Source organism: Gorilla gorilla, chromosome 4 (genome assembly GCF_029281585.2).
Source record: "Gorilla gorilla gorilla isolate KB3781 chromosome 4, NHGRI_mGorGor1-v2.1_pri, whole genome shotgun sequence".
NCBI lineage: Eukaryota > Metazoa > Chordata > Mammalia > Primates > Hominidae > Gorilla > Gorilla gorilla.
This window is the reverse complement of record NC_073228.2, coordinates 158,207,557-158,229,006: the sequence shown is the minus strand read 5'-3', so window position 1 is coordinate 158,229,006 and position 21,450 is coordinate 158,207,557. Positions and strand designations below refer to the sequence as shown.

The 21,450-nt window shown below is 46.1% G+C and overlaps 1 protein-coding gene across 2 annotated transcripts in view; it reads right to left on the bottom strand.

Moving 5' to 3' along the window:
• Positions 1–21,450, bottom strand: part of GALNT10 (polypeptide N-acetylgalactosaminyltransferase 10) — a 310,021-nt gene that overhangs the window by 27,034 nt on the left and 261,537 nt on the right. For both annotated transcript variants that reach the window (XM_063706890.1, XM_055387587.2), the window contains 3 exons: positions 17,401–17,586; positions 13,239–13,422; positions 7,462–7,579 (listed from right to left, as the gene is read on the bottom strand). In XM_063706890.1, the coding sequence (XP_063562960.1) occupies positions 7,462–7,579; positions 13,239–13,422; positions 17,401–17,586 (488 nt within the window). The remainder of the gene's footprint in view (positions 1–7,461; positions 7,580–13,238; positions 13,423–17,400; positions 17,587–21,450) is intronic.

Below are 21,450 nucleotides of genomic sequence, written 5' to 3'. Positions count from 1 at the left end.
GTGGGCTGGAAGTGCTGAGAACCCAACATTTTCTTCTTTTTTTTTTCTTTCCTTTGAGACAAGTTCTCACTCTATCACCCAGGCTGGAGTGCAGTGTCATGAACATGGCTTATTGCAGCCTTGACCTCCAGGCTAAAGGAATCCTCCTACCTTAGCCTTCCAAGTAGCTGGGATTACAGGCACGCAGCACACCACCATGCCCAGCTAATCAAAAGAATTTTTTTTTAGAGATGAGGTCTCACTGTGTTGCCCAAAGCTGGTCTTGAACTTTTGGGCTCAAGCAATACTCCTGCCTCGACCTCCCAAAATGTGAGAATTACAGGCATGAGCCACTGTGCCTGACCCCTTCTTCTTGTAACTTTTCCTGGTTACAGAAGTAATACGTACTTATGATGAACAAGTTCAATGTTACAGACACACATTAGGTGCAAAGAGACAGCTGTACTTTGAAGCCCTCCCACCCCCAAAGGCCACTAGGGATGAAGGGTTCATGGCACTGTGAGTCATTTTCAGAAGTGAGATGGGCTGGGTGCAGTGGCTCATACCTGTAATGCCAGCATTTTGGGAGCCCGAAGCAGGAAGACTGCTTGAGGCCAGGAGTTTGAGACCAGCCTGGGCAACATATGGAGACCCCGTCATTACAAAATATTAAAAAATTAGCTGGGAGTGGTGGTGTAGACCTGTAGTCCCAGCTATTTGGGAGGCTGAAGTGGGACAACTGCTTGAGCCCTGGAGTGTTGAAGCTGCAGTGAGCTCTGATCACGTCACTGCCCTCCAGCCTGGGCAACAGTGTGAGATCCTGTCTGAAAAAAATGGTTTTTTTTTTTGTGTGTGTGTGGAGACCTCCAATTTATTTTACGTAATATCTTCTTGTTTAGATATGCTCTAACTTATTTATCCCCAAAGGACGTGCATTTGGGTCATTTTCAATCTTCTGCTATGGTAAGTAACACTTCAGCAAATAAATCTTTGCTCATCACTGTCTCTCTTATATAAACTCCTGGGCATGGAATTTCAGGTCAAAGAATGTGCTTGCTCTGAAATGTAATGGATTTTGCCAAATTGCTATTCACAGAAGATATACCCACTTACACTGCCCCAAAGCCTACATTTTTCTCACTTTAGTTGGGTCACATTGTCCTGGTTGGATACTTTCTGTCTCCTGTATCTCATAGTTGGAGATATCCTAACCATGGCCTCCTGGGGACACTGTGCAGTTTCCTTTCTGCTCATCCTGCTGCCTCCACCCCTAATCCAAACAACCCCTCATATCTGTGTATGTCAGAGGGCTTTCCACACAGCATCTCATTTGATCCTATCTTGTGGGGTAGGAAGGAAAACCATATCAACACAGTCTGGGGTATGAGGACCGGAGGTGAAACAACTGGCCCAGGGTCCTAGGATGGAAGGAGAGCCTCCTTGCTGAGCACTTTCCCACTATACACCATTGTCCAAAGATGGCCTCCTAAGTCTGGGAAGGGTAGTACCAAGGAGGTATATCAGTTGGAAGTGATGCCACTAACACACTAACACTTACTGAAAACACTGATGTGGGCCAGAGACTGGGGATATAGAGGTGGACAAAACCTCCTCCCTGCCTCCAGGGAGCATGCAGAGATGGGAGTGCAATGTGGGGTGGTTCCCAGGCAGCATGGGGAGCCATCTATATAAGCTGAGATTGGAAGGATGAATGAGGGTTGGCCAGACTAAGGAATGGCATTTCAGGAGTGTACAGTGTGGGCCTGCAGAGAGGGGCTGGCCCATAAGCCTGGGTCTTACATGCAGTCTTGTCTGGCTGGGTAAGGTAGACATCTATGGTTTGCTCTGCCCCACATCCATTCTCCCTTCTGGGCATAGCACCTGAACTTTCCTTTGGGTAACTAGCCCATCCCCACCTTCCTGCAGTCACAGGGCATGTGACTGCAGGTGACCAATTGCAGTATTGTTCAGGGATGGGCATGGGGCCAGCAGGCCAATGAGACTCAACCTGGGGACTTGTATAAGATGATGGGAAAAACAGACCCTCCTCCCATGGGCTGCTGAGGATCTCCATGAGAAAAAGCCCACCTCAGAGGGAAGCCAACTCAGATGAAATAGGGACTAGGCATTGAGAGAGACCTAGCCTGAGTGAGATGACTGAGTCCCTGCATCCAGCCCGGCCTTAGGGTCTACCCTGGAATTTCAGTTATGTGAGCCTATCAATTCTGGTTTTTGCTTAAATCAGATTGACTAGGGTTTTGGTTATCTGTAAGCAAGAATCCAGACTGATGCAATGGGATAAGAGGAAAAGGGGAAAGGAGAGAGCAGTAGGGCCAGCTCATGAACCTAGCTGGAGGCTAGGCTATGGGGTTAAAGACTTGTCCAACCACTAGAACTGGGAAGATTCTGACTTCCACGTGAGAACTTTGCTCTGCTGAGAGAGACAGACAGAGAAGGAGGGAGGGAAAGGGAAAGTCAATGACTTTTCTAGAAATTTCAGAGCTGTTGGAACACTTTTTGGGGATTTTCTCATCAGGATAGAGAATCCGGTCTGGAATCAGCCCTCAGCCCTCAGCCCTGAAGGTACGTGTTGATTGATCTTAATTTCTGAAAATCCACTCATGCCTTTCAGACCAGGCTTCTCTCTGGTCACCAAGAAAACGGATCTTAGCAGAGATGAATCAGAGGGAATTCAGTCCTTCGTAAATGCCAGCTCTGGCTGAAAGAGAACACCTGCATTCCAGCAGGGCGCTGCCAGGGATGAATGGGCTCACCTGTTCCCCTCAGCCCTGCAGGCAGTCTTTCCACAGGGTCCTGGGAGACAGTGCACTGGCAGATGGGCTGTTGCTGGCTCCAGGAACTCTCCTTTTCCAAGCCAGGAGAGAGAAAGCCCAGGGAGAAAAGTCTCCCTTCCGGACCTCAGGAGCCTCCTCATTACACTGTCTCATTTCCTCTGGAGAGTGACGGACATAATTGGATCAAATGGAAATGTAAGCCAGCCTCCTTCCCTCTCCCGGATGAGATACTTCCAATATGGCTTCATTACCAAGTCTATTGTAAATAACTGTGGAGAAAAATGCCATTTGTTCTGCCATAATTGCCTGATGAGCATCAGTAGATGGGTCTTTGAAACACATAGAATGAAATCATTTTGGGCTGGTTTAGAAATTCCTTTGTGCAAATTTTTCTCCATTCACTGTTCTCCATGGAGGGGGTTTCTGAAGGGGGCTTCTAGAGCAAGGAGCCAGTTAGGAGCTTGGAGGCTGATTCTGGCCAGGGACACACTTAGTTGGAGTATTCAGCCAATATTTGTTAACTGCTGTCAACTAAAGCAAAAAAAAAAAAAAAAAATGAAGCTTTTAAAGAATTAAAGTTAGTTTTATTTAGAAGTCTTATTGAGGATTATAGACCAAGGCCTGTAGCCTGGGAGGAGGCTTTTAGAAAGGTTCTCTGACTCCTCCAGCATAGTATTTTAGTTTATACATAAGTGGTGAACATTTAGTATGTGTAAAATTACATCAAGGTTTGGGTGTTAGAGTACATCTGGTTATAGATTACAGAAACATAGTCACTAATCTTGTCGGGTGTTATTTTATGAGTAGAGAAAGGCGAGGACTAGGGTCATTTATCTTTGATGGAATGTAGTGACTCAGGCGAGAGACATGGGGGGCCATGCGTTGTATCCTGTTTTGCCTTTAAAACATTTTTCCAGAGAGCTGCACAGCGTCCCGGAGTCAAGGGCTTTGTGAAATTCTCCCAGCAAAGGGAAATGGGCAAACATGGCCTCTTACATTTGCCACTTTGTCTCACGAAGTTTTTGGTCTTAAATTGTTTGGTTGTGTTGATAAGAATTAATGTTGATTGCCATCTGTAGTTAGAAGGGCTCTTGTTTAGGAAGGTTGGTAATTTTTAGTTGTAGTTGTATCAGACCTAGTGTGTTTTTTAGCCTTTTCTTGGAAAATATGTTTTGGACTGAATTTAGTTCTCATTAGTAGGATGCAGGGGGTTTTTGATGGTGTCTTTTTTTGTATTTAATACAATATTTTAATAGGATTATTATCAGGATATTATAGATTCTATACAGTAATACAGACTTCATAGTAATAAAGTCTGTTGTAGATTGGAAAAAATATGATATTTAATAAAATTGGAATATATATTTGTATACTTTTAATTGCATTATTTTTTATACTTATATTTATTGGAGTCTTTTTTATGAAAAGCAATGTTGGACTAGAATTTATTGTAAATGCCTTTATAGAAGAATTTAGAATAATAATTCTAAATAAGTGAGAAAAATAGAATAATCCCAGTTAAAATTTGATAAAGGTTTTTGATTTTTTTTTTTTTTGACACAAGTCTCGCTTTGTTGCCCAGATTAGAGTGCAGTGGCACGATCTCGGCTCACTGCAACCTCTGCCTCCCAGCTTCAAGCAATTCTCCTGTCTCCACCTCCTGAGTAGCTGGAATTACAGGCATGTACCACCACGCCTGGCTAATTTTTGTATTTTTAGTAAAGATGGGGTTTCACAATGTTGGCCAGGCTGGTCTTGAATTTAGTTATTTTATTATATGTAGTATTTTAAAATGATAACCAGAATTATGGCTGACAGTGTTATATCAGAACTACTAGACTTTTATACATTTTACATATTTTTAGAATATTTATAAGATATTCATATAAATATAATTTTAGAATAGATTTAATACAATAATAAAAATTATGACTCATAAAAATTGGTCTCATAGTGCCTTTTCTGTGTTGGACCAGGCTTTAGGTACTTGGGATATGGCGGTGAGTGAAACACAAAAAGATCCCTCCCCCACTGACTACTCTTTGCTGATAAGCTTGGAAGCAGCCTCAGAATGCATATCAACACCCACCTGGGACAGCCCCTACCAATGGATCAGAGTTGGCCTGGCAGGGAGTAGAAACCTATTTGCTGTGTCTCTCTCTCTCTGTCTCTCTCTCTCCCTTTCCCCCTCCCTCTCTCCCTCCCCACTCCTTCTCTCTCTCTCTTTCTTTCCTTCTTTTTTTTAATGAGATGGGGTCGTGTTGTGTTGTCCAGGCTGGTCTCAAACTCCTAGGCTCAAGAGATCCTCCCATCTCGGCCACCATTCCTGGCCCTATTTGCCACTTCCGACTTAGATTGTTATTAATTCCATTAACTAAGAAATTGCAGAATATCCAAGTAAATTAGGAATAATCCCAGAAGAGGCAAAAAAAAAAAAAAAAAAATCCCAGAAAGGGTGAGGCAGAGGTCCATAAAACATGGCAGGTTTTCAGAACAGTCTGGGTATGATTTAAACAACAACAAAAATAGCAGGTCAGAGCGTGGGCTTTGGAGTCAAGCAGACCTGTGTTTGGGCCCCAGTTCTGCTTCTTCCGGCTGTGCGAGGCCTTGGTCTGAGCTTTGCTTGCCTTCCTGGTGAAACGGGTATAATAATGATACAACTCTCCTAAGGTTGTTGTGAGGATTAAACAAGTCAGCATGTGTGAAGGGCTTGGCACACTGTCCTGTTAGCTATGATCAGGACTGAACTTCACTTGTTACACGCTGGAGTGGATGCACCATTGTTTATAGCTGGTATCTGTTCTGACTGGATGTGCTTGTGTCATCACAGTTGTTACATATTTTGAATATTAACCTTATGTGAATATTAATTTTATTTAGGGGGCTGGTCTCCTTATGGGAGACAACTTCAGAACTCTGGTGGTTAAAATAGATATAAACTGGCCAGGCACAGTGGCTCACACCTGTAATCCCAGCACTTTGAAAGGCCGAGGTGGGTGGATCACCTGAGGTCAGGGGATCGAGACCAGCCTGGTCAACATGTCGAAACCCTATCTCTACATTAGCTGGGCGTGGTGGCGGGTGCCTGTAGTCCCAGCTACTCAGGAGGCTGAGGCAGGAGAATCACTTGAACCCAGGAGGTGGAGGCTGCAGTGAGCCAAGATCGCACTACTGCACTCCAGCCTGGGCAGCAGAGTGAAACTCCGTCTCAAAAAAAAAAAACAAAAAAAAGAAAAGAAAAAAAGGATATAAACTGCTTTTCAAACCTAAATAACATCAATAGAATTGTAGGTTTTTTTTTTTTTTGGCTAATCAAGAATTTATGTTCTCCAGTTCTGAACTACTCAACCACTGTTGCAGATAATAATATTAATGTATGGATAATAATCTTTAGGATAATTTATTAAGAAGCACCTAATAAGCATGGTCTCACTTAATCCTCTCAACAACTCTGTGAGGATTAACGTTTCATTAAACCCACTTTATGGAAGTAGAAACCAAGGCTCAGTGAGGTGAGGATTCCTTGCCCAAGATCACACAGCTGGCAGGACACGGCAGAGCTGGGATCTGATCGTGGCACTCTGGCACCAATACCAAAGCCTTAATTCACTGTGCCTGACAATGGTCCTTTGCACTGAAAGTTGAGGCCCGATGAGGGGGCATCAGAGTTGTGTATTCACAGGGGTCAGATCACTAATGGTGCTATCTGTCCCTTGTGGGCTGGGGATATGCCTTAGCCAGGGGTCTAAGCTGTTAGAAGCTGACTCTGACAGGCCACAAGGGCATGGGACAAGCTAACCCTCCCCTCAGAAGGTCCAAGCTTTCACTTAACAAGACAGACTCCCACAAATAAAGTGGAGAATGTAGCCTTGGAAGTTTGGGTGCTTAATTAGTTATTAGTTAACTAATAACTCCTTTACCACTACTGTCAGAAAGCTTCCAGAGCCCATAGGCTGGTCAAGTAGGTTACAGTAAATATTTACTCACTGAAACTTTAACAATTTCTACCAATTATTAATTGCTGGTCAAGTTCCCAGGTTGTATGCTAAGCACTTTCTAGACATGATCTCATTTAATCTTCACGATAGCTCTGTAAGCTAGGTAGTATTATGATTCCCTTATTTCAGATGAGGAAAGAAAGCTCAGGGGGGTGATCTAACTTGCCCGAAGTCAGATAGCTCCGAGCTGGGATCTGAATCCAGGCCTTTGTAACTTTACAACTGGAGCTTATGCTCACTGGTCTTTGTCAAACTCCTAGAGCAACAGGTACAAAAGGGAAAACTTGGGGTGACCGAGAGGACTTCTCTAGGCCTACATATCCTATTTGGCCTTCCTAGCTTCTCTGGCCCACTGCTTATTTGCTGGACATCTCAATCTCAGACCTGCCATCTTGAGTAGAAGCAAGACCTTATTCCAACACCTTAAGAAGACACAAGGCAAGTGCCAGTCAGAGCTGTGGTGAGGACCAGCCTTTGGCAGCTGGAGAGTACTCCCCTTCCCTCCCACACCCCCCCACCCCACAACAAAGAGTGGCCCATGAGCCCCTGTCTTCTTCACCTGATGGGCAGAAGGGCTACAGAACTCTGAGGCCTCCAGTCTTTCCAAGCTCAGGCAGAAGCTGAGACACCTACTGGGACAGGCACTCAGGAGGCTGTGCCAAGAACGGGGCGTCCGGAGAGCTGCTCACCTTGAAGGAGATTTCATACTGCTCCCCTCCCCAGATCTCCAAGCCTGGGTCATACCCGCCGAGTTCCCAGAACCACTTCCGATCCACGGCGAACAGTCCACCGGCCATCACGGGAGACCTGTCAGAGAAGAAGAACATGGCGTGAAGGTGCAGATATCCTGGCCACGTGCTCTCATGTGGCCCGATAATGCCATTCCCCCAGTGGCGGTGTTCCATGCTGCTCCCTGAACACAGTCCAAGTGTCTTCCAGGGAATCCAAGGCCCTTCCAGGCATCCCCCTTTCTTTCCTACAACTTCCTTTCATAAGAGCTACATTTTAACCAAATGGGACCCGAAGTTCCTTTACACAATTAACACCTAAGAGTACTTATGAAATGAAATCACAGTACTTTGTCCACATGGGCCCTGTAGCTGCATCACAAATATGTACATGTTAGTCCTCTCACTAGTTAAATGGTCCAAGTTGGGTCTCTCCAAGCCTGTCTGTGTTGTAGAATCTCTTAGAGAGATGAAAAAATATACAGCTTGCTGGGCCCCACCTCAGACCTGCTGAAACAATCCTTGTGGGAGGCAGCCTAGGGCTCTGTGTTTTTGAACATGCTCCTTTGACAACTATTACTTAGTAGGCCGGCATGGACGTTTGTTCTGCTGTGGTGTTTACAGAAGAAGCCACTGTCTCTGTCTTTTCAGTTAAACTGGGAGATAAGATTAACTCCATTCATTCATTCTCTCATGAGTTTGTTCATCCCGTGCCAGTTGTGAGGGAGGTGCTGGAAGAATCTCGAGGTCAATGAGAGTCCTTCAGAGGATGTTGGTGTAGTGGGGCAGCCCCCTCAAGACAGAGGGTGCATAAGGGACTCTGGGAGGTAGAGACAGCATTACAGGAATCTGAAAGGAGTGTGTCTGTTTCCAGCTTTTGGGGTAAGGAGGATGGCTGGGGCAAGGGGCAAGGAATGAGGCTCAGGGGAGGCGGCATTTAAGTGGGTTTGGACAAGAGGAAATTTGGGAGAGGGAAAGGCACTGAGGGGAGGATAAAACGTCAGCAAGGACACAGAGACGACAAATCATGCAGTACCCACGGGAACAGGAAGTCCGCCTGGCACCGTGCTAAGTGAGGAAACATCATGCTGCTGACTGTCAGCGTCCCCCAGGGTATCTCGCACAAGACTGGCACCTGGTAGGGGCCAACCAGCGTTTGCTGTGTGAAAAGCTATCAGAGTGGCTGCATCCTTGTCTGGCTCCACTGGAAAACCCCAAACCCTCAAATCCAAACATTCCAGCAGCAACCTCCATTCCCCCTCCTGCTCCCTGGAAGTGCAAGCTCATGGGAAGTGGGCTGATCGAATAAGCTCTTAGTCAACCCAAAAGCTGCCCAAGCAGCTCCTCCTTCCAGTAGCAGATGAGCCGTTACAGCACAGGCAGGACTCCTTTAAAAGGGGAGCCCCTGAATATTTACTGAGGGCTTGAATATGCTGGGTGCTGTACGGAGCTAATTTATTAATAAAATGAATTTACTCTTCACCTCGACCTTATGTGGCAGGCCTCATTATCATCACCATTTTACACATGTAAAACTGGAGTGCAGACAGGGAACTTGCTCAAGGCCCCATGGCTACAAAGCAGCACTGCTGGGATGTGAATCTCTAATCTAAGCCACAGTTCACACCCCTCACCACCACAATATACTGCCTCCAGGCAGGCAGGAACACTCGAGAAGCAGGTGATGCATGCAAAGAACAGGGCGTGAGAAATTCGGAACCCTCACTCTCATTTCTGCTTTCCTTAACCTGCTGTGTGACCTGAGATGCAGCGTTTAACCATTAACCCTGTGCTACCCAGGAAGGAAGCCACTGGCCACAGGTGATGACTCTGCACTTAAAATGTGACTGGTGTGAACTGACATGTGCTGCGAGTGTGAGATACACACCAGATTTCCAAGACTTAGGATGAAAAGAGTATGAAAGAACTCATTAATAATTTTAAAGTGTTGGTTACATGTTAAAACGATATTTGAGGTATACTGGTTTAAATAAGATATATTATTAAGATGAATTTTACCTGTTTCTCTTTACCTTAGAAAATAATATCACATATGCAGCTTGTATTATATTGGACAGTGCTGATTTAACCTCTTTGAGCCCTATTCCCCATCTAAACAATGGAGTGATAGCTATACTTCCTATCCCACATTGCTAGTGATACGGTTGGCTACGTCCCCACCCAAATCTTATCTTGAACTGTAGTTACCGTAATCCCCAGGTGTCATAGGAGAGACCTGGTGGGAGGTAATGGAATCATGGGGGCAGTTACCCCCATGCTGCTGTTCTCATGATAGTGAGTGAGTTCTCATGCGATCTGATGGTTTTATAAGGGGCTTTTTCCTCTTTGCTCAGCACTTCTCTCTCCTGCCGCCTTGTGAAGAAGGATGTGTTTGCTTCCCCCTCTGCCATGACTGTAAGTTCTTGAGGCCTCCCCAGCCATGTGGAACTGTGAGTCAGTTGAACTTCTTTTCTTTATAAATTACCCAGTCTCAGGCAGTTCTTTATAGCAGTGTGAGAATGGATTAATACAGCTAGAATATTTCTGAAAGTACCCAGTACTATAAGAAAATAAGGTGTTATTAGTATTGGCTCCCCTTTGTCTTCTGGAGATTGGGGGGTCCTGGTTTTTTTTGGCTGGAGCCACAAATCTACCGCTTGGAAAGGCTGACAGTGTTTCTGACTTGGTGCTTCATGGGAGACTGAACTCAAGGCTTTGCACATGAAAATCAGCCTCGGTCAAAGCAGGGGCTGCATGGAATAGGCAGGATATCAGCTGTAAGGCATTTGGGATGCTCGAGGCTTTGCCTCCAGAGAGAGGCCTCTCTGCCCAGCCTGTTCTGGTTTCTGCTGTGTTTGGCAATACTAGTAACAATTCTGAGTGTCCAGTGTGTGCTACTTACTTTACTGACACCATCTCCAGCTCTTACAAAGCTCTAATATTAGTCTCCTTTACAGATGGAGATATTTGAAAATCAGAAATGTTAAATAATCTGCTCATAGTGAGTGGATAAGCTATTACTGAAAGTGGGGTCTGCCACTGAAACCATGTCTTTTAAACATCCTTGCACCATGCTGTGCCTGTAGATTGCCCACTTGCTGGGCACTCTACCATCAAGTGGGAAGGTGGGAAGCTATGCAGAAAATGACCAGAATTTCTCTAGTGGCCACTTCCTAGGGTTCTGTCCAAGTAAAAAGCAGAAGAGAGGCTTCTGGAAGGAATCATGGGAGAGGATGGAGGGCCCTTCAGAAAGCATCTACACCAGTGACTGCCAACCGTGGCCACACATCAGCATCACCTAGGAGCTTTAAAAAATGATGATACCTGCATCCCACCCCCAGACTCCAGTGTAACTGCTCTTGAGGGAAGCCTGAGTGTTTTTACAAGCTCCCCAGGTGATGTCAATGTGCGGCCAGGGTCAAGAGCCAGTGTTCTCTGGTGAGACCAACCACTTCAATATCCAGATGAGCAGACTGAAGCCCCAGAAGACACTAGCTGGGCCTTTGCTACTAGCCAGCTGTATGACCTGGTCTTAGCCTTTCCTTACTGTGCAATGAGGATAATGATGGGCCAAGACCCGTCCTTAAGTACCTTTCAATGAGTCTGCTCATTGCAAAGGTTCAAACAATAAAGGAGGTTCTAATTACCCCCTTGGTTACCCTGAAAATTCCATTTTCTGGAGCAGCCTATTCTAACCTCAGCTTCTGCAGTCATGTCAACTCGGACAAGTCTTGTTTCCTCTCTGAACCTCAAGGCCTCCATCAGTCAAATGAGGGTAATTCTACCTAGACCTGAGGATCCTACATTATTATGAGGATCATGCACAATAGTGTCAGTAGAAATTGCTTTGCCAACACAGGCCAAATGTTAGTTACTCCTGGTGTTGGTATTATTCTACAAGGATTTAGGTCAACTGAGGATTGATTCTGAGGTATACGGAAGGTGGGGCAGACTGCATAATGTGATCATGGCTAAATCGTATCTTTGGACCAGGAAGGGATCTAATAGTAGTGATCAACTGTGTTCAAGAGGCCAAGAGAAGACCACAAATGTTTGACCTGCTGCTGGAGACATGGAATCCATTCTTGCTCTCCACTCTTGGCTCAGGCTGGTCCATTGTCCCGGCCACCTTTCATTTCCTCAAAGAACCCAACTCTTTCTACCTCTGAGCCTGCCCTGGGGCCCATAGTGTTAGGGGTTCCTCTCAGGAGCCCTGGGTATGCACCACGCCCATGAAGATGGCTGAGCTTCCAACAGTCCTGCTTCTCAGATGGGGAGAGTAAGGCACAGAGAAATGTGGTTCACTGAGGGCCAAACTGTGGTGAGAGGTACGACTCCCCAATTATGGCAGTGTCTGAATCTCTGGAAGCTGTGAATATGTTACCTTATGTGGCGAAAGAGACTTTGCAGATGTGATTAAGGTTAAGGATCTTGTGGTGGGGAGGTTATCTTGGCGAGCCTGATGGAATCACATGTCATTAATGTAATCACAGGGCTTATAAGTGAAAGAAGGAGGCAGGAAAGTCAGAGTCAGAAGGAGATGTGATGAAGGAAGCAGAGGTATGAAGGAAAGCGGGGAGAAGGAAACAGAGATCTGAAGATTCTATCCTTCTGGCTTTAAAGTTGGAGGCAGGGGCCATGAGCCAAGGAATGTAAGCATCCTCTAGAAGCCAGGAAAGGTAGGGAAATGGATTCTTCCCAAGGCATCCAGAGGGAATGCAGCCCTGCCGACACTATGATTTTAGCCCAGTAAGACTCATTTCAGGCTTCTGAGCTCCAGAGTTTTAAGTATAAATTTGTGTTGTTTTAACCTTCTAAGTTTATAGTAATTTATCACAGCAGCCATAGGAAACTAATACAGCGGGAGAGCTTGGGCTTCGGCTTTGTATCCAGAGATCTTTTCCACACGTGTCGCAGGAGAACTGGAACAGCTCACAGGAAGCTGCAGGGACGGTGAGCCTACTATTGGGGAGAAGCCCTTTCCAGAGCTTGGAGCACCAGAGAGGGGCTGGGCTCTATTTCTGTCTTAGCCACTCACAGAGCTCCTCCTTCTGGAGCCTTAGTCCCTCATCTGCAAGGGGCTGAGTTCTTCACTGGTAGGTTCCTTCCAGCCTTCACATTCTAGGATGTTCTGAGTCCAGCCCATCACCCTCCCCTAGCCTGCAAACTTCTGCTGTGGGACAAACTGCTATTTTCCTTACACTTCCAAGTGGGTATAGCAGTATGATGGGAAAATTGGCTCCAGAGGCAGACAGACAGACCTGTATTTGTACCTAGTAACCTGGGCAAATTACTTAGCCTCTTGGAGCATTGGTGTCCCCATTTGGAAAACATGGATAATAATTTTTTACCATATATAGTTGTAGGGGGTTAAATTGGATCAGAGGGTAATGTGCTTAGTACTGGGCTGGGTACTTGGTGACGATGATGGTTATAATTGCATGGCAGGCTTGAGGAAGAGAGCATGAGAGACCCACTCACCCCTGCTGACAATCCTGGCAAACTGTGCAGAAGTGGGCAAGGTGGAGACCAGCCTGGTGGGCCATGAGCTGAGGTTGTTACAAGCTGGGAGGGATGGTGCTTCTGGCTGGGGATATCTGACACTTGGTACTAAGTGGGGCTGGGAAGCTGGACCCTCTGCATTGGGCTTTTAAGGGAGATGGCGATCCTGAGTTGTGTGCATGTTGGGAGTGATCACTGGGTAGCCACTGGGACCAGCCAGGGTTGTTCATACTTACTCAAATGGGTCGCTGGGGTCAGCTTTCTGCAGTTCTGGAGGGATCGGGATCCGCTTGTAGTACATCTCCCAGTCAAAGGCTCCCCGCATGGCATCCCCTGCCTGTGTCTCGTACCGAAAGTCGTCATGGTCAATTACATCAATCATCGGGCACACAATGGTCTTGCGGTTCCGAGCAATGCGGTCTGAAGAAGCCAAGAGATGCCTATCAGATGAAGCAGGATGGGGGAGCAGCTAAGTGCACCATCCTGTTCTGCAGCTTACTTGTATTTTTAACATCTCTGAACCCTCAGTTTGACAATCCATGGAGGGGAAGGGAGAGTGCAAGCTTTAAGCAAGAGGGACCGAGGCTCTCATCTCAAGTCCTTTTACTCTCTATGGGGCCCTGAGGCAGCTGCACAAATAATATCTCCAAACCCCAGTGTTCTCCTCTATGCAATGGGTTAAGAAGAGGCTCTGCCTCATAGGTTATGAGGACTGGACACAGTATGTTTGAAAATGCTTAGCATACGTGCCTTATTATTAGCATAACGATCAGTACCACTATGGAAAAAGATTGATTTCCTTCCGGGAAGGCCCCTGCTCTAGTCCTGCGAGGCTCCTCATTCCAAGTCCTGAGCTTGATTTATGGCCCAAAGCAGTAGGCACCCCAGCACTTTCCTTCATAGCAGACTATGTGCCCCTAACAGCTCACTGGCACCCTAGGCCGTAATCAGTGAGCAAATGGCCCTCCTTGCAAGAATTCAGCTCAACTCTTTCAATCATCGGAACTATGGATGGGGGAATGAACTGCCCCAGGAAGTTTGAGTTCCTCAAGACTGGAGGTATGTAAGCAGAGCCTGGTGGACCAACACCCTGCAGGGATGCCACAGGCTGGGTGATTCCAAAGGCAAATGGGGGGTCTTGACATAGATGGCTTACGGTCCCTTTTAGGCCTGGGAGAAGCTGATTCTAGAAAATCGAGTCTGTCCAACCTACCAACACAATTCCAGCTTTGGTTTGCTCTGCCCTTCTTCTTTGTGCCAAGAAGCCCTGACCACAGCTGGGGGGATAACAGTGAGCTACTGGGTCAGACAATCTGCTGTGGGAGACAAGTGGGCTGTGCTCAGTGCCTGGCTGCTTTGGGCCAGAAGTCAAATTCGAGGCTCGGAAATGGGAGCCTGGTAGGGCCAGGGCAGCCAGCAGCTGCCTGGGGCCCAAGCTTCCTTCATCAAGTGATAGCACATTTTTCTTCCAGGAAAGAAAACAGCATTTTTGCTTTTTCCTAAACTGCAAGGCACGGTCCATAGGTGGGGTCATGAAATTGATTGTAAGTGCATTTGTAATGAACCAAAAAACAATACTAAATATCAGGCTGCATTTCAGGTGGTAAGGGATACTGTGACAGGTAATACTCTTTCAGGAACATGTTTCAGTCATACTGCATGAGTGTGTACATCTGTGTACTGGATTGAGATGCCCAAGGTAGTTCTTACTGGGGCACACGGTTTAAAGAGTTTGAGAAATACTGTTTTCGGCAGTATACCCCCACATGTGGATCAGGGGCCATCAGTGCCAGATGCACCTGGGGGTGTGTTTAAAAAACTCACGTGCCCGCCCCCGACCCAGGCCCATTGAATCAGAATCTCTGGAGGTTGACTTGGATTTGCCTTGTGGACAGATTCCCTGGGGATTCTTAATGAAGCTTAAGAATCTCCTCCAGAGAAAGATCTAGAGTAGGGCCTCCCATTTAATTGTTCATGGCCGTTCAGCGGACTTCATGTCCAAGGAGGGCTGGGGTTGAGGACACAGTGCCCTGCTGGCTGCTGGCTGATTGTGGGAGGCATGAGGTCAAGGTAGCTTCAGAAGGCAGTGTTTTAAGGCACTGTGCCCACCTGGGGACAGAATGCCCAGGTTCAAATCCTGGTTGGTTTTCTCACCTCTTAGCAGTATAATCTTCGATAAGACTATCTGATGTCTCTGAGCCTCTGTTTGCTTGCTGACAAAGGGGAGGAAGACAGCACCTATCTCATGGGGCCTCTGTGAGGTCCAAGCGGGATGATGGAGCCACGGCACTCAGTGCAGCCTCTGGCACATAGTCAGCACTCAGCGACACTCTCCGTGACCAGGATTACTGAGGGCAGCTCAGAAGCGGGAGTGGAAGGCTGAGCATCTCCCTCACTCTGTGCCTCTCAGTTTTCTCATTTGCAAAAAGTGGATAATGATGCCTGGTCTGCCTGCCTTACCAGGCAATGGTCAAATTCAAATGTTAATGTGGCTGAGAAAGTGAAGGGGTTATGAGAGCCGTGATAATGATGATGATGATGATGATGATGATAAAAAAGGAAATGATGATCAACAGTGGCTTCCCATAGGGAGGATGAATCCTTCTCAGGCTCAGAAATGTGTGTTCTCCAAAGGAGGCAGAGTGAGCTATGCATGGAGGTGTTAATGGTTTCACAGACAAAAGCCATGATGCGCTCTGTCAGCTTCTGACATTAGCAGGGACAGACTTTTCAATCTACATCACTGGATCACATTTCTATTGGAAGAAGCAAAAAACAAAACAACAACAACAAAAACCAACAAGGGGATGTTTCTTCCATGTATGTCTGCAGATTATGAAAACTGCCCTCATATATTTCCATAGAAACAGAGTTAAGGGCTATTTAGACTACAAGCTCAGCTTCGAGCCCCACCACTTCATTCTCTTTATGAGTCACTGAATGACCCTACAAATGGGTTGTTCCTTCAGGACTATAAATTAGGCAATTTATGGTGAGGCTTTTTTCTTTTTTTTTTTTTCTTTCAGTAATGAGAGGTAAATGCAGAATATCTCTTGGTTTAATTAAATAAACAGTTTACCAGAAATTCTGGGTTATATCCTTTCTCCAGCCCAGTGAGATCGTAGACCCTTGGGGTCAGAAGCACAGAATCTAATAAGAAAGTTCCTTGCTGATTTGCGGGATTATCTTTCTGTGTGTTTGTGTGGGTTCTGCTTTCTGTCCTCTCCCCTGAATGGTGGCATTCCCTAACCAGTGCTTCTCAAAGTGTGGTCCCTGGACCAGCAGCACTGGCATCACTGGAAGCTGGGTAGACATGCAACTTGTGAGGCTCCACCCCGGGCCTCCTGGATCAGAAATTGTGGATAGGGGCCAGCATCTGTGTTTTCACAGTCTTTCAGGTGATTCTGATGCACGCTCAAGTTTGCCCTAAACTTCAGTCCTCTTTGCTCCCTAAGCATTCTGTAGTGGAGAGCTTACCCATCCTTTCTTAAGGAGTTCATTTTTCTCTCCAGAATGATAACTCTTCCCCAGTCTGCCTCCAGCCCTGGCTGTGTCCCTCACCTGACTCCCAGTCTCAACGGGACAGTTCCTCTTCCATGTCTGCCTCTCAGCACCAGCACACTGCCCTCATCAAAACCGAACTCCTCAAGATTCAGGCCTGATTCAGGCATCTTTCACCCAGCCACCAGTCTTCCCATCTCCCTCCTCTCTGTAGGCTGTGGTGGAGGGCTACTGGATCACGCTGCCCTCTCTACAGCCCTTCCCTGATATCTGCCAGGAACTCTTATTTAAGAGGAAGTGAATACAGGGAGGCAATGTAGAACTGCGAAGGAGAATAGACTTTGGAGCCTGACAGATGGTGACTTTGACACTTATGGCTCAAGGGGACAAGTGAGTCTTCAGTATCTCAGAATCTTAGTTTCTTTTACTACATATGGGGTATACTTTTGACCGCATGATTTTGTGAGAATAAGATAATGCTTATAACTGCCTGGCTCACAGTGGCAGCACAGTCTATGGTAACTCTTCTAAGTTGACATGATGATGTCCCCCACAGTTTGGCTATTAACAGCAAACAGCACGGGCTTGCTTTGCAATAAAATGAAGTAATCTGAGGAAAGCAGTCATGTCACTAGATGCTAATGTGCTGTGTGACTTTGGGTAAGTCACTTCGCCTCTCTGAGTCTTAACTTCTCTGTGAAATGAAGGGACAGGACTGGCTGGATTTTAATTTTGAGCACTCCTGAACTTCTGAATCCCTCATGGCACCTGGCATTGTGCTGGGGGCATCTTGAACAGGCAAGGGAAGGCTTATGGATGGCTCCCTGCAGCAGGAGGGGGCCACTGGCACTGGCTCATTGCAGTTTGCCTCCCTCCAAGTGGCAGGGGCTCCCTTACCGAGCAAGGGGGGAAGCCAGTTGACATTGGCTTCGCAGTGTGAATCCAAGAATGTGATGACATCCCCAGTTGCCACTGAGGCCCCCAGCATTCGGGTCCTTATCAGCCCTTCCCGTTTCTTGGTTCGAAGAATCCTCACACTGGGGAAAAGGGCCATGTAGTCTTCAAGAGGCTTCTTCAGGTGCTCTATGAGACAGAAGAGGACAGAAGAGTGAGAACAGTTGCTTAGTAGTCATCCTTATGACTCCTCCCTTACATGTGAACTACACTTCACAGTCTAGACACAACTTTCCTGTACACTGTCTCACTAGACCTTTCAGACAGGGAGAAGAAGGGCAGTGTTCTCATCACCTGTGTACTACAGATGGAGAAGTTAAGGCTTAAAGAGGTCCAGTGATGGTGCCACGACCTGGAACACAGAGAGATCTTCTGTCCAAGGGTGTGAACATTTGTGGTTTATGCCTGACTGGGAACCATTCCCTCATCTTCTGGTAACAATATTTTTATTTTTATTTGGGACACTGCCCCTTCCCTTCTCAGTCCATCAGACTTTGGTGGGGCTGACCCCATTCCCTGGGTCCAACATGTAGTATAGGCCTGACCAGTCAGGGCATTCCATTCCCTTGGCCACAGTGATTGTTTCAGGGATGGTCATGTGACCTTATTTGGTTCAAATAATGGGTCCTGAGAATATTCTGCAGGATTATTGAAAGATGAGGCCCTTTCCTTTTGCTAGCTGGTTGGCCCTAAGTTTGGAGCCACTCGTGACGTCTTTGGTGAAATGAGGTGATGAGAGGTGGTAGGCGAATATGCTGAGACTGAAGCCAACCTGTAAAAATACGAGTCAAGACATGGATAGAGAGAGAAACATTGTCCTGATGACATTTCAGTTCCCTAGACCCACGTGCCTGAAGCAGACAGACTCCTAGATGCTCTTATTACACAAGACAGCAAATTCCTCTCCTTGCTTATCCTAATGTGGGTTGGATTTCTGCCCCAAGTCTGGATAAATTGTTTTGAATAAATATCAAAGACAGTCTCTTTCTCCTAAAAGTCTCAGCCTCAATGTTGGTGTCTCTTGATTTTAATCAGGTTTGGGGTCCTTTACGAAGACCCTAGGACGGCTGCAAAAGAAACCTACAGCATACATCATATTTAATGATGAAATGTGGAATGCTTTCCTCCTCTGATCAGGAGAAAAGCTGTATGCTTTCACAACATCTATTCAATATTGTACTAGAATTCCTAGCCAGTGTAACTGGTAAGAAAAAGAAAAGGCATAAGGATTAGACATACGGCCAGTAAATTCCTGGGTTTGCTGTGGAAACATGATGGTTTCCTTCTTCTAGCTGTGTTTCCCCAGTTTCTGACTGGGGAATCTATACTACCATCTAGATTTTTGCCACATTCATCTACTTTACTACAATTTACTTAGTTGTTTTAAAAGTCAACTAAATTTTACAAGGTAAACTTTTTATTAACTTTATTTTAAAAGGAAACTTTAAACACCATAGATGAAAAATTGGTATCATTTCTAATAAAGAGGTAATAATTAAAAATCTCCAACAAATAAGAATTTGTTGTAAGATTTTAGATTTCTACCAGATACTCCTGCCTCTCCACAACTATGAGCTTAAAGTCTGCCCTCTCTTCATCAAGGAGGGAGCTGTGGAAAACCAACCAAGGCTCCTCATTTGAGGTGATCAGAAGAATGAAAAAGAATTGAAAAGAGAAGGCTTTCCCTCCACATTATCCAGTGTTACTTTTAATGCAAAGTCTCTGAACCACCTGTAATATTTTAGGTGTGACTTAAACTCACTTCTGGGCCAGGCACTGTGCCTATAATCCCAGCACTTCAGGAGGCTGAGGTGGGGGGATCGCTTGAACCGGGTTGAGGCTGCAGTGAGTCATGATCGAGCCACTGCACTCCAGCCTGGATGACAGAGCAAGAACCTGTCTCAATGAATGAATGAATGAATGAGTGAAAAAAATGACTTTTGTGCTGGTACACTTAGGGAAACACTGTTTCCATCACTTTGATTTTTGTCACCAGGAACTTCATTGAGATGAAGTGTGTTTCGTGTTATGTTGTCTGGCATCTTGTAGGCAGGAGAAATTAGAATACAGAGAAAAGATGATCTACATACATACAACCAGAGGCTAGAAGGCTAAAAAATGCTCCAGGTCTTTTCTTGCTTGTGCACAAAGATTAATATGGCTTCCCTCGCCCTTTCCCACTTCTCTTTGGTACAGTGACTCTGTAGAAAGCAGAAATCAATTTGCCCTAATTGAGGGACTAAATCTTTCCAAAAGAGACTTTCTTGGGCAACAAGACAAGAAAGCAAGAGGCATGATCACACTCCAAATATGCTGCTGTTTGGGCAGGAACACTATGTTCGAAAAAAGAAAAAAATCCATAGTCATTGTCTGTGACCACCGCTTCTTCTTGGCTGGGTTCAACTGATAGGTCATTACAACGAGAATGAGATAATCTCCTGTACCACACACCACTACTCCCATCAGAGGGAGAAATATCACCCTGGCCGGCTCTAATCATTGAGGCCCCTGCTTGGGCAAAGCCCCATCGCTAAATCACCCCGAATGCAGATGGCCACAGTCATTACAGAGTGACCAATTAAGGCCTTCTGACAGCTTGTGGTAAAGTCAGAGCAATTATTTAGGGGCAATTATGCTTCTCTTGTCCTTATTAGACAGTGCATTTACACAAAATCGGGCTGTTGCCCTATTTTACCACACCATCTTCCTAGATGAGGACATTTCATAAAGGCATAGAGTTTTAGAGCTGGGAGGGACTTTAAATGAAGATGATGATGATTATGATGACAATTATAGGGAACAATTATAGAGCCCCTGCTTGCATGCGAAGCTCCCTATTTAATCTACATTATCTCTGATACCCACACCACTGCCACAAACTGGGTACTATAGAAGGAGATGCCGAGGCTCAGAGTGGATGATATGAGCTGCTCAAGGAACATAGTTTATAAATGATGATGCCAAGGTCTAAGATTCACCCTGCTTGATTGTAAAAGAGCAGGCTCTTGCTACTGCACCAAACTTCATGTCTGCCTCGCTTTAGTTAGTCCCTTCATTCTACCCAGAGAAGAGCAGGGAGAGCCAGAGAAGTTAAATGTACCTAGAATCAAACAGTGGGTCCTTGACACAACATGATTATAACCTAGCTCGGAGCTTTTTCCAGCCTCAGATTTACGCCGGCTTCGTAAGCCCTAAGGCAGGGCTGACAACCTGCCTTCACCAAAGTGCCTACACTGATGGGTTTGGAAGGGACACCTAAAGCTCTGTTAAGAAAGATTCTGAGGCTGTATCCTGGCTCAGTATGAAAGTGTCAGGACTGAGAAGAGATGCCTCAGCGTCTGACACAGCATCCCTAATGCCACATACTCATCACCCCTATTCTAGGGGCTGCCCTGATTGTAAACAGCACAGAACTGTTTTTATCCTTATTACCCCTAATTTAATAATGACTCAGAGCCATCCAATAGACACCGAGGCTGATTCTGAAGGTGGGAAAGCCCATCATTGTAAGGCATTACACAGGTGTTAGATGAGCACTTATCAGAGCCGACAGATGGATTCTGTGGCACACACATCTGGTGTCCCGCCCATACCCCCTCTCAGCATTTGGTCTCATGCCTGCCTGCCCGCAACCTGCCAGCATCTGCCATTCTGCCCCAGGGGCTGCCGAGGTCCATGTGTCGGACCTCGGCCAACAACCCCCTGAGCTCCCTCACCCCTCAGGTGGGATGACACTGAGCACATGCTCCATGCTGGCTCCCAGAATTCTCAGTGGACCATGCATAGCCGCCCGCAGTGCTGCCTGTCCCAGGCACTCTTCCTGGTGGCCCCTCTTTCTGTTCTTATGTACTTTCTTGCTGATATTTCCTGGCATCTCCTCCCAAATAAACTATTTGCACTGTCCCAGGATCTGCTTCAGGAAACCCAAACTCAGATTCCAAGTAGCAGGCATGACTTAGAAGATCTCCAAAGCTGAATGCATGATTCCATGAA